General features: G+C 38.2%; 1 protein-coding gene and 1 long non-coding RNA gene across 10 annotated transcripts in view; one reads left to right on the top strand and one right to left on the bottom strand.

Annotated features, from left to right (window-relative positions):
- The window catches only part of BNC2 (basonuclin zinc finger protein 2), a 429802-nt gene that overhangs the window by 131118 nt on the left and 283227 nt on the right, over positions 1-15457 (top strand). For 7 of the 9 annotated variants that reach the window (XM_078061248.1, XM_078061246.1, XM_078061247.1 and 4 more), the window contains exon 2: positions 5901-6101. In XM_078061248.1, the coding sequence (XP_077917374.1) occupies positions 5901-6101 (201 nt within the window). Of the gene's footprint in view, positions 1-5900; positions 6102-15457 lie in introns of those variants that run through there. The other 2 variants (XM_036124358.2, XM_078061250.1) reach the window with 2 other exon arrangements.
- On the bottom strand, positions 6111-7122 carry LOC118555916 (uncharacterized). The gene is made up of 2 exons (XR_013443614.1): positions 6858-7122; positions 6111-6289 (listed from the first exon to the last, which is right to left on the bottom strand). It is a non-coding gene; the product is annotated as an uncharacterized LOC118555916 (long non-coding RNA).

Here is a 15457-nt window from a genome sequence, read left to right as displayed (position 1 = left end):
GCTGTAGAACACTAGGCTAGTAATGGAAGGAAAGTAGGAATGTGTGGAGAATGCAGGGATGTAGGTATAAATGATAGGTGAACCCCGATTGCAACGATGGACGCCTTAATGTGTAGAGATGTTGTTCATATTACAACTTTACCTTAAGAACTACCTTTTAATTTCTCCTCCTTCCTTTCCCCCAACATGCAGGCACAGTAGGGTAATATTTCATTTTTTTGTGTGGCTCTTTTTTTAGGGAGGGGGTGAACTTTTCACTGTCCTCCCATCAAATTACATATTTGACTCAAGGGCAAAGAGGCAGCTTAGATTATGATATAATTATTCACAAAGGGAAAACCTCAGTTGAAATAACTGTTAGTTTTACTTTATTCTTTTTAGTGAGTCAAAAAATTTTATCCCTTAACTTCACATAGAAAATGAAACTTTACACAATAAAGTGGGGATGGCAGGTTTCACAAGGGGAAAAGGTTGCTGTCAACTTTTTTCCTTAGGAATATGGAAATTTGGGTGGATTATCTGTTCAGAGGAGGTTTCCTTTATTAATTCTTCTTCCTTTTTTCACTTAAGACATCTGTTAACATTTCACACAGCCCAACAGATGTTGCAAAGCAAGTCCCATACTTTGTTCTCAAGAAAAATGACATTTCCTCAATTGGTTCCCCCCACCTCTGTGACTGGGCCCAGCCTGCTGCTTCTGCATAATTTGCATATATTTAGTTATATTCCTTAATGCCATACGAATTTGTAGCTTCAGCATTATTTTTATACGGTAAAGTCTGATTTGATCAGAAAGTAGTTTACATGTTGCTTTAGAGTTAAGAGAGGCCATACGTAACATTTTTTTTAAAAAAATCTCCTTTGAGAATGACAACCTAATTCCACATATAGGATTAGGCAGCCAGTTATTAAAAATTTTTTTCTATAAAGTAAATGAGTTACAAAAGCTTGAGTTGTTTTGCCATAAGGAAGTGCTGATTGTCATGCGATGTGGAGCGTCATTTTTATTATTTTGGCAAGAACAGGGACAGTTTTGTCTTGACAAGCCATTAGATGAATACCAGCATGTGTCACATGAAAAACCACTGATCTTTAACCCAGCTCTGTACTTAACCAAGCCTTGAAAATGAATAGTGAATAAAAGAAGAGCAAAGGCCAGTTTACTGTCATTACAGATTACAGAATCTGTTAACAGCTGCTGAACTGAACCCAGGGAATTACAGGTATTGTTCCGTGAACCAGCAGAAGTCCTAGAGATGCTTGTTATACTGTGTATATAAATTATACATTTATTTGATATTTGCTTAGGATTTACATTGTTGGAAACATAACTAGAAGAAATGAAAATCCTTGAGCACTTTCTCAGTGTACTAACTACAGGCCTCCATCACAAAACCATATATATTTACATAGAACTGTTTCCAGTGAGGTTGCCCTGCCTCCCGTTATGGAACTTATTTTAAGAAAGCAATGTGCTTTTAAAAGAAATTACCAGTAAGTATTAAGAGGAAAAGAAAAGGTATGCAATATCTCCCCACCAAAAAACCCCCCCACAAACATACACACAAAACAAAATCCTTTGTTCATTTGTTTCTGTTAAGTATTCATTGTGGCTGATATTTGCACCAACTTGTGATTTTTTTTTTTTAATGGAGGGAAAAACTTAAACCTACCTCGATACCCAAATATTGAAAAGATCAGTAACATTTTAAACAGTCAGTTGTGGGAATTATTGCTTACAGAGCTAACAAGAAAGAACACACTTTCTTACTCTGCTGGTGGAATTGCATTGTGCCTCCCTATAGTCTTGTTATCCCATACTAACTGAAATGCAAATTCTTTGCAACTAATTGGATCTCATTGAGGGTACATGCACAGTATGTAGTTATATGCAAAAAGCCTTTAAAAAATATAATTTCTCTGTAATTACAACTTTTAATTACTATCTAAAACATTGGCATCTATAGTATAGGTTTAGAATATGTATGTGTATATATGTATGTATCTAACTTTTTACAGATTACTTAAAAACATGAGCTATGAAATGCTTGTTAAGGTAGCAGCTCAAAAATTAGAGGAAAAATGTTTATTTGTGGCAATCTATAAATTGAATTCTAATAAAGTCCTGTGAAAATAAGGACTTTTGTTTTGAAGTTTAGGATTTAGTGTCTTAGAGCCAGTATACTGAAGTCATGTTAATAGTGTAATCCTTTTCTTGGAACATTTTAAATGTGAAAACATTTTAAATCATGAACATCAGAATTCACTTCCAAAAATTGTTGTCTTTGGTTTTTTCTGACAGTTCTCCAGTCTGTTTTAACATTGTAAACTGCATTGAGTTTCTTACTTTTTGTAAGTGTGTATCTGCTATGTGTTGTTGTGAGGTGGAAGTATTCACATTCCCATAATGTCTTCAATAATTTGGTTGCCATTTGGACCTAGTTGGTGTATTCTTAAATTCCATGGTCCACCGCTCACAATCAGTAAATGTGGGAATGCCAGCACATAGCCTTTAATATTTGTAGTTCTTTAACCTGAAATACTTGGAATCAGGGCAGTACAAAGTGATTACTATGTAAGTGATGCCTACCTCCACCCCCCGCCCCCAGCCTTAAATAACTTTAATCCAAACGATTCCAGACAACTATTCCATAATCTACAGACTATTGAGCCACTGGACAAACTCAGAAGTCCTCTTTGTGCCTTGTAGGTTTATTTTTTGTAACCTGTGCCTTTCTTGCTAGATAGAAAATTAGCCTAAGATCAAAGACTTTCATGCTGTGTTTATATGTGGCAGTGAGTGGCAAGTTCAAATCATGTATTTTGGGGACTTCTAGAGGAGTCTAATATGTATTTTCAAAACTTGATTTAATAACGAATATTCCAAATTTAAAATCTGCAAAGCACAGCGTGTGTATACGCTTGAGGTTTTGTTTTAGTTTACTGATTCATTTATTGTTAAGACTTTGGGTTAACTGTTGTCTCTTATAAAGCTTGTCCTCTTTGTAAACTAGTCTTACAAACCAGTTAAAATTTTGTTTTATCAGATCCATTTAGCAAGTGCAGTGTACTGTATGATAGATTTGTTGTGAAAAATTTTAAACCTTAGAAAGATATCCTGGTGCTTCTGAGGCTTGTGCCTTGGCACTGATATGCGGGTCCTAGTTACACTGCAGACCTGTTTCATCTCGAGCAACCTCAAGCCTTGATATCTGAAAGAGCTCAGTTTGCCTACGCTGGGTAGCATTTTGTCAGAAGACTGCTGGCTGGGCAGACCAGATTTGGATGTATTAGCTAGTCAGCCTAATAACCCTGTACAGACTGTATTGATTTTCTAGGAGAGAGTTTATGAACTAAATAAACTTGGGGTTGGTGTCTTAATAAACTGCTTCTCTCAGTCTGTCACATTTAGTTACGGAGCTGTGCAGTTTAGGGGGAAAAAAGGCTAATTCTGTTACAGATTGTTCACAGCAGGGTCTCCAAATTAGCCCTTTGTTTTGTAATGCCACCTTGCTTGGGCTCGCTTTGAGCACATTTCTCAGTTTTGCCCTAATGAGTTGCAACACTGATAATGTGGCTGATGATCTTTCATTGATTTCACTATCACTTGCTTGTCTGGTAATTGATCCGTTGCTGAGCCTCTAGTTAATTATATCGGCTTTGACATGGCCTGGTCCATGGGGAATTTCAAGTCTTGCAGAATAACAGTTTTAATAAAAGAGTCTATTACTGCAGGTGCTTGCTGCTGCATGCCAGTTGATTTTTGTGTTGTGTGTGTGTCTGTGTGTGTGGTTGGGGCGGGGTGTTGGGGGAATGATACCTAGAAAAGAAGAGGACTAGAGGACTGAAAGAAAGAAGGGGTGGGGGCTAGAAGAAGAGGAAGAGGGAGTGAAGGAGAGAGGAAGGAAGGAGGGGGAGAGCGGGAGAGCAAAGAGGCAGGCGAGAGAGAACACGCAGGCAAAGCGATACAACAGAGCCTGAGAGGAGCGAGGAGGAAGCTTGCTATTGACAGTGTCCTTAAGCCTCCCACAAATAACAGCCATTAGTGGGAAGGTCAGGAGCTGAGCAGGCAGCTTGACTGAGGCACTGAGTGCCACTTCAGAAATCAAGAGGCTAGCAAATTTTAGAGGGAGTTTAAGTGGGTAATAGCTAGCTGTAAAGGTACAGTCACTGTTGACAATTGACTCATAGGGGCTTTTCCTGCCCTCCCGTCTCAAGAATATTTTTATTGACCACAGGTGGACTTCATATATTTTAAGGCAACAATTCTTTGGGTTCTTGTTTGTTTCTTCTCAGATATTGAATTTGCTGCTTTTGAGACTTTTTTGTGCTTAATGGTGGTGAACCGGAGGGAAGTTTAACAGAAAAGCTTTCAGGAGATGTCGGTTCTAGAGGGGAAGGCACATTTGTGTCAACATAGTGTACGTTTTCTCATCTTTTCTCATTGTCCACTAATGACACAGAGCTGCCATTGAAGCTCTTTTCTGTTTCTTTTGTTGTTTCAGAGAGTAAGGTTTATTGTTATTCTTGAGTTAAGAAGGAGCAAGGAGAGTGGTACATTTGTCCTCGATATTTGTAGGTGGTTGAAGATTAATGTTCCTTACATTTTAAGTTTAGGAGGATGGCTTTTTCCTGTTGACTACTTTTATGAGATGACATGAATTTAGCTTTCCATTTTGGAGTTACTGTTTATGTACAGTGCATTTTGTTCAGTTCTGCTTTTCCATAAATAAGGTAGATAAACACTAATAAATAGATGTTTTGTTTTAAAACTGGTTTAATTAAAAATACAACATGCTCTCTGGGTTATATTCCATCAGGCATGAAAAGGTTATAGAATTTTCCGTAGAGATCTTGAATGAAAAATGGAATTTTTATATTCATTACTTTTTTTCCCTGAAATGGGACAAGCTTTTTTTCTTCATCTTTTTCTTTTTTATGATTTGAAAGGATATTGTAGATGCTTCATCCAGGAACTTTAACAAAGGATTTTTTTCTGTTTGTGAGCTATAAGAAAAGGTACACTTTTTTCCTTGCCATTCCATTTCTTATTACTTATCATCCAATTTAATAATTAATGACCGGAGAAACTGGATGTTAAATACTTTGTATTTATTTTGCAAATGTTTATTGTGCATCTTCTATGTTCAAAAAACTGCTAGGTTTATTTATTTACTTTTCAGAGTGGAAGGTCAAGTTTCTATGTACATTATTTTCTCTAGGAGTTTATATGTGGTTATAAATAGCCCAGCACATAGTATATGACTTTTAGGAGCTAACATTTAGACAACAACTGAGCCAACTTAACATTCTCTTACAGCTGAATATTTTTCTTTCTTCCAGTGTAATTAGAAAAAAAAATGTTTAAGCAGAGCAGTTTACAAACGTTAAAGTGAAGACTGATATTGCATGTTATACCCGAAAGCATTGTTGGGAAGATTTCCCTGGGAAGGGCCTCAGCTTCTCCTCACCCTGTGTGCCGTCCGTGATCATGGTGCTGCTTGGAGTGTGCATAAGTGTGTGTCTGTCTGTGTGTTTGGAGAGGGGTTAGTGCAGGGTGTCATTCGGTGCCTGACAGTGGAACAGTGCAGTTGACTCTTAGCTCTGCTATCCAATGACATGCAGTGGCTGAGAGTTTGAGGCTGATGGTTGGGTCTCCAGTGCTGCCTGCACACCTGACAGGCAGCTGTTAAACTGAGCAAGGCAAGCTCGGGGAGTCACAATCTATGCATAAATGATAGGGGTATCTGTGCAGAAGGTGCGAAAGAAGCTCTGACCCCCTCCCTCCCCCAAATCTCCCCCTTCCCAAATGAAATGCACAGTTCAGCCAGCTTCTTAACTACACTACACTCCTGCTACTGGCTGCCAAGAGGCTCAAAAAATCCACCTTCACTTTTCAGTCAGAAGAGGCAGAAGTGGATGTGAGAGAAAGAGAGACACAGAGAGACAGAGAGCCAAAGAGGGCAAGAGACTTGACTTTAAGAGACTCCTGTACTGACAACTCCATGCAGTTCGGAACCAGAACGACTACAGCTGAACCAGGGTTCATGGGGACATGGCAAAACGCTGATACTAACCTCTTATTCAGAATGTCCCAACAGGTAAGTTACTTTCTTTCTTTCTTTCTTTTTTTTTTTTAAAGAAACCTTGAATTGTTATACAGACTTTTGTTTCTGTTGTTTTTCTTTCTAAACATTTTTAAAAATTTGATCACTTAATAGTTAGGCTCTGTTTTGTCATAACTGTGGTGTTGGAATGCAGGGTTACTTCATGCTTTCCCTGAGGGCTCCTTAAAAGAAAAAGGGGAAAGGATACTGAAGTAAAAGAAAGCAAAGGCATTCGTTGCAAAGTTTCACAGGATAGCCTGGGTCATGGGAGGACTTTATTTCTTTGTTTTGTGTTTAAAATTAAAAAAAAAAAAAAAAAAAAAAGGGCCACCATCCAAAAACTGTATCGTTCTGTCTGTATTAATCACTTCGTCAAAGTGTCTGCTATCTCAGAGTAGGTTCTGCAACCAAACAGCCATAAAATGTAGGGGCCCCTCTGCACAGCCCCACTGACTTCACGGGGCTGGAAGCAGCTCGACTCCGACCTGCGGAGAGGAGGCTGTGCAGGAATCGCTGTCAGCGCCGAGGGTCGCGGAGGAGGCGGCGGCGTGCGTGGCGGGCCGTGCCGGCCGGTCCCCGCTCCTCTGCGCCGGCCGCGGCTGCCTGTCCGCCCGCCCGCCCGCCCTCCCGCCTGCCCGCGTCCGCGCTTGCCCCTGCGCTCCCGCCGGCGCCGGCTCGGCTCCCGCACACTCGCCGGCCCGCCTGCCCGGCCGCCCGGCCGCCCGCTCGCCCGCTGGCCGGCGCACTCACACTCGGGCGCAGCGGCGGCGTCCTCCCCAAGCCGCTGCTCCGTCCGGGCCGCGCTGCAGGCGGCTGCGTGTGCTGGCTCTGCCGGGAATGCCGACGTGTTAGTGCGAGGCCGGCGGCAACTGATAATTAATCACTGGAGCCGGCGGCTTGTACCATGCGCTTGGTGATACGCGCCCTGCACGCCCGGCTCCTCTTGCACAATTGCTGGCTCTGCGGCTCCGAGGGGGAGCGAGGGTGAGAGGAAGCGAAGGGAAACAACCCAGAAACTTTCATCTTGGACAGTGCTCAAGCGAGGGAGGGAAGTTCCCTGGTGCCTCCCTCCTAGACACGTCTTGCTGTTCAAAAGCCTACACCAAACCCACACAAAGCAGGAGTTAGCATGATAGTATCATCCACACAGCACGAAAGTATTACTGACAAATACAGTTGGATTTTAAGTAGATGGCAGTTGTTAAGAAATTGGTACTGTTCCACTCATTGGAAAACAAATTTGCAATTGCTTTCTTTTTCTAAAACCTGTTTTGCATTCAAGAGTTCATGAGAATTAAATACTTTATTGAGGTAATTAGATTTTTTAAAGTATTGGTAATGAAGGAAGGAAAACAATTTGGTAGGCTATAAACTACCAGAAGTTCAGAGGTACGTCTGCAAAAGCCAGTGCACAGAGCCAGGGTTTTGTAGCGTTTAGCTAGCGAACAGTTTTATCATGCCCTTCTAGATAGGATAAATGCATTTGAATAAGGTGTATTTTGACATATCCTGTAGAGGGACCCTGATTACTGCTGATACAGTAAGCTGGGATTTAAATGCAATCAACATAAACCCAATAAGCAACTCTTTATGAGCTATTTCCCATTCTTGCAAGTTAAAAAGTTCATTTCCTCCCAGAGATACTCCTTGTCATCGTAGAGTGCTTTGAGGGGTGTGTTTCTGAGGCACATCCCTGCCTGGGTGGCTCTCTCCGTGCTTGTATCACAGGGTGTGCACTCACTGTAGGACCAAGCAACTTGTGCCGCACTTTAAAAATTAGTGTCACGTTTAGGGTTTTCCTTGAGTTAGGGAAGGTCGTGTGTGTGTGTGTGTGTGTGTGTGTGTGTGTGTGAAGGGAAGATTTGTTTAGGTCTCCCTCTAGCTAGAAAAGAGTTAATAAAACCAGATAGAGATAATGATCAATTGATAAATGGCTATTGAACCACATAGATGGTGTTAGATTGCTTCTTTGGCACTAGCCCATTTCCAAGTAGATTTGAATCTAAGGAGACTCTAAGTCATGGAAAACATTTTAGCTAAAAAACAAATAAAAGTAAATGATATAAATGATTGATCAGAATTAGGAAAATAATTTGAAATCACTCAGAGAAACTTGTGCAACTAAGCTAGTATGATGTCTTTGATCCAGTTGTTTGACTTTGTGGATATATAAAGATCTGTTTTGTCTCTACCTGTGTGCATGCATGTGTCTTAGCATCAGTCGACATATGAAAAGAGTAGAACTATAGGGAGGTAATTTATGCATAATGGATGCTATATAAAATTACATAGTATTATGCCATTTACTAAACAGAGTAGTAAAATGGAGAAAAATCACAATTTTAAAAAGTGTTGTGATTTAACTATATATATATTTTTTATTTTTTGGTTTTAATGTAGTTATTGGCTCCCCCCCCCTTTTTTTTTCTGTCATGGTTACTAAATGTTTACCTCCTGTGCATTTTTGGAAAGCATGTAAAGAGTGTATGAGTGTATTTTTTTTTCTCCTTCAGGATGACATTTTAGTTGGTATAAATATTGTGTAAACTTAAATTCAGACTGTGTAAATCTAAAAATATATATGCTGTACATGTTATTAAAATATGTTTATTTTCTTTACCTATAGTTCATCAGCAATGCTGATTCAGTGTGTGTGTGTGTGTGTGTGTATGTGTGTGTGTTTGTGCACGCAGGAAAGACACTTTTCTTGAAATGATTTTCTTGAAACCAACAGTTTCAAGGAATACGAGTTTCAGTATACACATTAAAGCCAGCTTTTGTTTTACTACAGGTAAAAGTTTGTCCAGTTTAATCAAACAGGCAGAATTCTGTATAAAGAGGTTTTTCTGTGTTATGATTATTTTAATTTCTAAGAAAAAAATGATTCAACTCTTGAAATGAATAGAATTGCTTGGGTCTATTTTTTTTATTTCAAAGTTTTCTGTAATAATATAAAACTATAAGATTTACCAGATCATTTCTTTAAATACTAGAAAAGACTGACTAGCAGGTTTCAGAACTGAGTTACAGAGAATTAACCACCATTACTACTTAACTATAGCAAAACTTGTAGAAATATCTCATGAATACTGAAATTTAATAATCTACATTTGTATCTTCTACAGGTAAATTAGGAAGTAGGGATATAAAACTCTTTGTCTTTTGTATGAGCAAAGTTGGATCGCTTATATGTAAATCTGTCTGTCTAATACTAACAAAAAGACATCACAAACTGAAGCCAGTTTAGATTTGGTAGAATTAAGTATTTGTCCCTTACATTCAAGATATGATAATTTTACCACATTTTCTTGCCTTCCTACATCTTTCCCATGTTTAAGTAAGATTTTTCAAAAAGGATAATTTTTTTTTCCCATACAAATATTTGATAACCTTAAAGGGCATGACTCTTGACTTCTGTAAAGGAAGTTCCTTTTTGAGTTACTTTGATCAGTGACAGGTCGAGAATGACCAGAAACCCTTTGCTCATCTTCTGTGTTAATCTCCTAGAGTCTAGAACATTATTTTGCCCATTTTAACCTCATTAAGTATTGTTAAAAGCAGAAAATAAGGCCTGCTTTGGGAACTTGTTTTTCTTTTTTCTTAATCAGGTTTTAAAAAGTGATTTTTCTATTTTTGTAAATATTTTGTGCATTTGAGGCAATATCAAATAAAATTCTTTGTAGCTACTTCAAGGGATGCAATAGTCTAATATATTTTGAAATCTTTTCAGACATGAAACCGTAACAGGTAAATGGCTCCAGCCCATGTTTTACACATTATTAGAGGCATTTACCTTTTATTATTGGTGAGGTATATTTAACCTGTTTCAAATAAAATGTAGATCCCTTAATAAGGTCTCTTTTCAGACACAAGTGAAATACTAAGTTAGAATTATAAATGACTCTGTGCATCATTATGTAGTAATTTAGGATTCACCCAATGATGTAACAAAATTAACAACATAATTTCATTGTGAAACTGTGTCTTATTAAAGAACAACTGTCTGACATTCTCTTACAGTTGCTTTATTTAACTTCATGCAAATATTATTAGTAGTGACATTTTTCTATTGTGCATTAGATTCTCTCATTAGCATGATGTGTTAGTTATCACCAGAGAAATCATTTCTTAGGTAGGTGAGGGGCAAACCAAGAAAGCTAAAAATTAAATCAACGATTTACATTAATACTAGAGCGTCTGCTCACCAGAGATATGACAGAGTAAAGCAAACTTTCTTTCTAATATAAAATCTAGCCCATTTCAGAGAAATGATAAATAAAATATATTGTAAGAAATATATAATAACATTGCTGGAGTCCATTTAAAAGCATGTTAGATAGGAATTTTTCTCCCAGTACTCTTTTAATTCTTTCTATTCATATAGGCAAACACAGTTTCAGTTTGTTGAATTTATATTTTAAAGTGGAAATGGTGGTTTTGTCTGACTTCCTACCTCCCCCCCCCAAATAATTTAAATGTTTATTCACTAACAGTTTAAAAGGCACATATACAGTTTTATAATCTCATAAGTCAGATGCCTAATTGTATACTGTGGTTTGATTCTTCTCTGTTGTTTGTACATTTGTATTCTAAACTCTGTCCCACTCATGTAGACCTCCCTTTCAACATGGGATGTATATTCTTATTTAATCAGAGCCCTGAGTAAAGCAGTTGATAGTTAATGGTCTTTGAAAATGACTTTCACTGCCAGGCATCATCCATCCCTAGGTTTCTGCACTTTTCCCTCCCTTTTTACTCCCCTTCTTACAGTTGGTGTGTTTTGGTAATCACGTCTTAAATTGACCAAACTTATGGTCTTGATGTGAAAATATTTATATTAGGAAGCATGTAATTTCAGCCTGTTGAATTACTAGGCTGCTCCCTCCCTTTAAGTTCCCTTCTCTAATTTGAGTGATAATATGTTTTATTTTGAAGTTTTAACTGTAGACATATATTCAGATATAATTCTTAACATCCATTCTGATGATGTAACACTAAAATAGGACTATTTGAGTAATTGTTAAATTACAAACTGTAGTATAGACAGGTGCTCGTGTGTTGGCCTGTACTTTATAAGTCTGTGTCTAACATGCAGACTTCACTTAACAGATACTGTCGAATTTGTAATGCAGTGGGAAAGTAGTGAGGTCCTATACATGGTATTTATGTACATACTAATGCAAGCGAAGCATGCCCAAACATTTTCTTAGATGTGTATATGGTATATGTTAAAAACCTGCACACTAATTTCAAGTTTATTTTCAACACAATATATTAAATGAATTTGAACATAGTAGGTGATCATTTTGAAATTGTTTGTCTCTTATTTCTGTCAGCTGCAAACTGGTACTCTGTGTGTAATTGTTAACGTCTTGTGCTAAGGTGAGTCAAGCAACCACAGTTGAAAAACAAATCCCTAAAGGTGCAGATATCTTATCTATAATTGTAGGTATTTTTTATAATTATATTTATGAGTGTATCTTAACATTCAGTGATAAATCCAATTATTCATGCATGCCTTTATGGAAATCTGATTAATGTAGTGACAGTACAGATTTGGGCTGCCACAGCAGCACATCCTCCCACTCCTGTGTCAGGGTTAAGAGCCGCGGCAAATCCTCCCTAACTAATTAGATGCTGAGTAAGGCATCTCTGAGAAGTTGGGGCAAAAGTGAATGGGTCACAGCCAAAGCAGGATTGCAAGGACTCCAGTGATAGTGAAAGCATTCAAGTTTGCCAGGTCGTTGTGACACAGGGAGCTGATTCCAAAGGAACAGACCGTTACAGATAGGGAACTGGCGTCATCCCCTTCAATGAAAAACAAAACTCTAGTGCTTCCCCCTTCCCACCTTATGTGCATTACACGTACTTAAAGACAGTTACAGTGGGCATCCACCCATGTCAATCCGCAAAGGTTCTGAGAGGATTTTCCTTATAAACATGAATAGCTAATGACTCTGTACAGCCGAAGAGGTGTTTTCTCAACTTGAGACTCTTGATTAGAATAGATAATATCAAAAGGAATTCAAGAAGAAACTAGAATTTGCTTTAGCTTGTGTCCATAATTTGAATCCCACTGTTTTAATCCATCTAAGAATTAACTCCTCTTTTCCCACAGAATATTGTCAGGGAATTTTGTGCTAGTAGGGAGAACAGAGTGAATCGTGGGATGACCTTTTCAGTGAGAAATTTTGTCTGGGCCTCCCTGCTTGTTATTGTCCAAAGAACATGGAATATAATGGTTCCAAGATTTTCTTTCACCTGAGATGTAGAGCCTGGTTTGTTATATGCATAGAATGAATTCTTCACCACGTGAAAATCCTCTCGTACCTCTGTACCTTTCGTAGTTATGTTTTTGCCGCTACATAACCACCCTTCTCTAGGCCTTGGTCAGAAGATTGTTTGGGGATTGTAGGAAATGATTGATCTCACCTCTGTCTGCCAAAGCTGATACCATTTTTATTTCCCGAAAAGCAGCTGGCTTCCACATTTTGCCTGGTGATCTTCATCCACTGAAGGATGGGGGCGAGGGGGGAGAAAAGGAGTCAGAGACCCTTTCAGGGAACTTTGACATCTATTTTTAAGCTTTCGAGAAATAAAGGAAAAGAGGTATAATTCAGGAATAACAGCCTTCCTATCTGGACATACAAGCAAAACACTGTGTGAAAGAGGGGACTTTTTCTTACAAGGTAAACTAGTAAACAAGAAGAATAAGTTGGAAAAAACATTCTGAGCAACTCAAGCTCTAAGAAAATTTTAATATGCAGATGACATCCCCAAAATGGTGCCTGGGCCCGTGACATCCTACATCTCACTGAGCATGCATGTACTGCCTTCTCCCTCCCTGGGTTTAAAAGAAAGTTTAGAGAATAGGAAAAATAAAAGTGTTGATTCTTTTTCAATTTCTGCATTCCCTGTAGGAAGCCCAGCAAATTTCATGGTACACATTCCAACCCTAAGGTGAAAAATTTATTTTATGACTGGAGTTCATTTGGATAAGGACTGTGTGCAGTGTCATTCCGTTCCAACACTCCATGTAGCGTTTCATGCCACAGAGTCAGAGATGAGAAGAGACGGAGCGCTGTATCATTTCTTCCTCACAAGAGTCTTCCTTAATGGGGATGCTTGTGGAACAACAGCGCATTACTCAAACTGGCTAGCTTAGAAATCAGATTCTCAGCTTATTAATCATCATTCCAATTAAAAAAAAAAGAATTGATCCTTTAACGGCGAAATAATATCCTTTTGTTTTTCTTTAATTAAGCCCATCAGTTTTTCATTTCTCCCTGTTAAGAAAATGAAAATAATCTTGAACAGTAGGAAGTTATTCATTGAAACACGGATTCTCTTGAGCATATCTGACATCTTATTTACTCAGTATTTTTGGACTGCAGTGTTACTTTGCTACTGTCTTTAGGGTTTGTGTGTTGTTGAGGGGGGAAGGGTTGATTTAAGTCTCATTTCTATTTGGTTGGAAGCAATTTACTTAATGACCTAAATACATGGTGAGTCTGTTCTTTCTTCCCATTTCCGTTTCCCGTAGACCTAGTTTCTTTCTCACTTTATTCTCCTTTCACCTCATCTCTTTATGAATTTCTCCTTACTTTCACTGGTTCTTTTTACCCTAATATAAAGAAATGAAATGCACTGAATATGACTTTTGGCCAATACATCATTCTGGCAGAGGTACGGGAGAAGAGGTGCCACCCTCAGATGTGGTCCTCAGTGTGTAAGTGCTGACAGGAAGACTGTCCCGAGTTTTGCTCCGTAAGGGTTCTGTAAGTAAGGGCATGATAAAAACGTGTAACCAGGGGCCCAGGCTTATCGTTCAGAGGTGCTGAAAGGCAGCTCAATTTGATCCTTCGCCTGTGTGAGAAAGTACTTAGCTGAAAGAGATTTTGCTTTTCTATTTTTCTTTTTTAAAAAAAGTTATTCTTGGGTTTATCATTTTGTACAGTTAGACTTATATCTGTACAAGAGAGCATTTCCTTAGAAGGAGGAAAACATGTAAAGTTTTCCTTCAGTAGATGGAAGGTGTGACTCTTTGAGACAAACTGCAGTTAATAAGAGTTAACCGAAACATTTTAAAAAGGAATTAAAATGATGGCAGGACTAATATTAATGGATGACATTATGAAGTTGAAATTGAAAACATGCAGTATACTTAACACAATGAGGATTCACTGCTGTTTTGTTTTTAATAAATTTTAACTCATTGTCTTACATGGCAGAGAGATTGTTAAAATTGACAAGATTAAAAAATATTATTCTATATGGGAAAGACATAGCCTCACTATTATACCTGCTGTGCTTTTGTGTGACTGTCATGAATTTTTCAACTTTATTAAGGTGTCTTTAAGTGGCTATTTGTGCTCTAGACAGTTCTTCAGGACCCATATTTGATGATCAGAGAGCCTGAACTGGGGGTTTGAAAAGAAAAAAATTTTAGGATAATGAATATTTTACACGCCAAAAATAATTACTTTCAGCTGGCTTAACATAATAACAAAACCAATATTAAAATGAGAACCTCCATTAGCAGGGTTTTAATAATGTTTGTTTTCTCTTCTTTTAAAATTTAAGCAAGAAAGATTTCATTGACTTAAATCATTAGGATGGCTATTTGGGGCACCTAATCAGGCATAGGTAAAGAGAGCTGCCCACTACGATGCCCTGTGCTAGGGCTAGAGAGCAGTGGACATGACTGGGAGGCCACTTGTGAGAGATGGGAGAAAAATTATACAATGAGCATGTTCATGAAAGTGTCCCTTGAGTGAGAATGCCTGCAAACATTCTCTTTGTTGACCTCATGTCAAAACGTAACTCAAGGCGGCTAGGTTATCTGCGGCTTTATCTAATATTGCTTTTCTTTTATTCTTTCTTTTTTTAGGTATAAAATTAGAGTACCAGAAAGAATCAAAATCAAGGCCTTCTCTAGACTTTGTGGAGAGACTTCCTGTGTTGCTATGGAACATATTAAAAATTCAGATTGTCACATGACAGTGCATTTATACGGGGTGCATAGACATGCAGAAAGTGTACACCTGTCCTTTGGTTGGTTGTGGGAATTAAGGGATTTATTTCTAGGTCTGTTGAGGATTTGTTAATGGTTGCCTCAAATGCAATGAGTGTGTGGATGGCTCCCCCCTTAGAAGGAATTCCCCATCTTAGGAAGCTCACTGTAATGATTCCTTACACTTTGTAGCTTTTCTGTTCCTTGAGCATAGCTTTTTGGTGAAGGTCAGTGTCATTCGTTTGGAAATAGCTTGATTGGATTCTTATTTTGTGAATTACCATTTTCAATTGGTGACAAACTATAGTTCTCCTCATACAAGTTAAAACTAAGCTGG

This window comes from Halichoerus grypus, chromosome 14 (assembly GCF_964656455.1).
Source record: "Halichoerus grypus chromosome 14, mHalGry1.hap1.1, whole genome shotgun sequence".
NCBI lineage: Eukaryota > Metazoa > Chordata > Mammalia > Carnivora > Phocidae > Halichoerus > Halichoerus grypus.
This window is presented reverse-complemented; position numbering and strand designations above follow the sequence as displayed.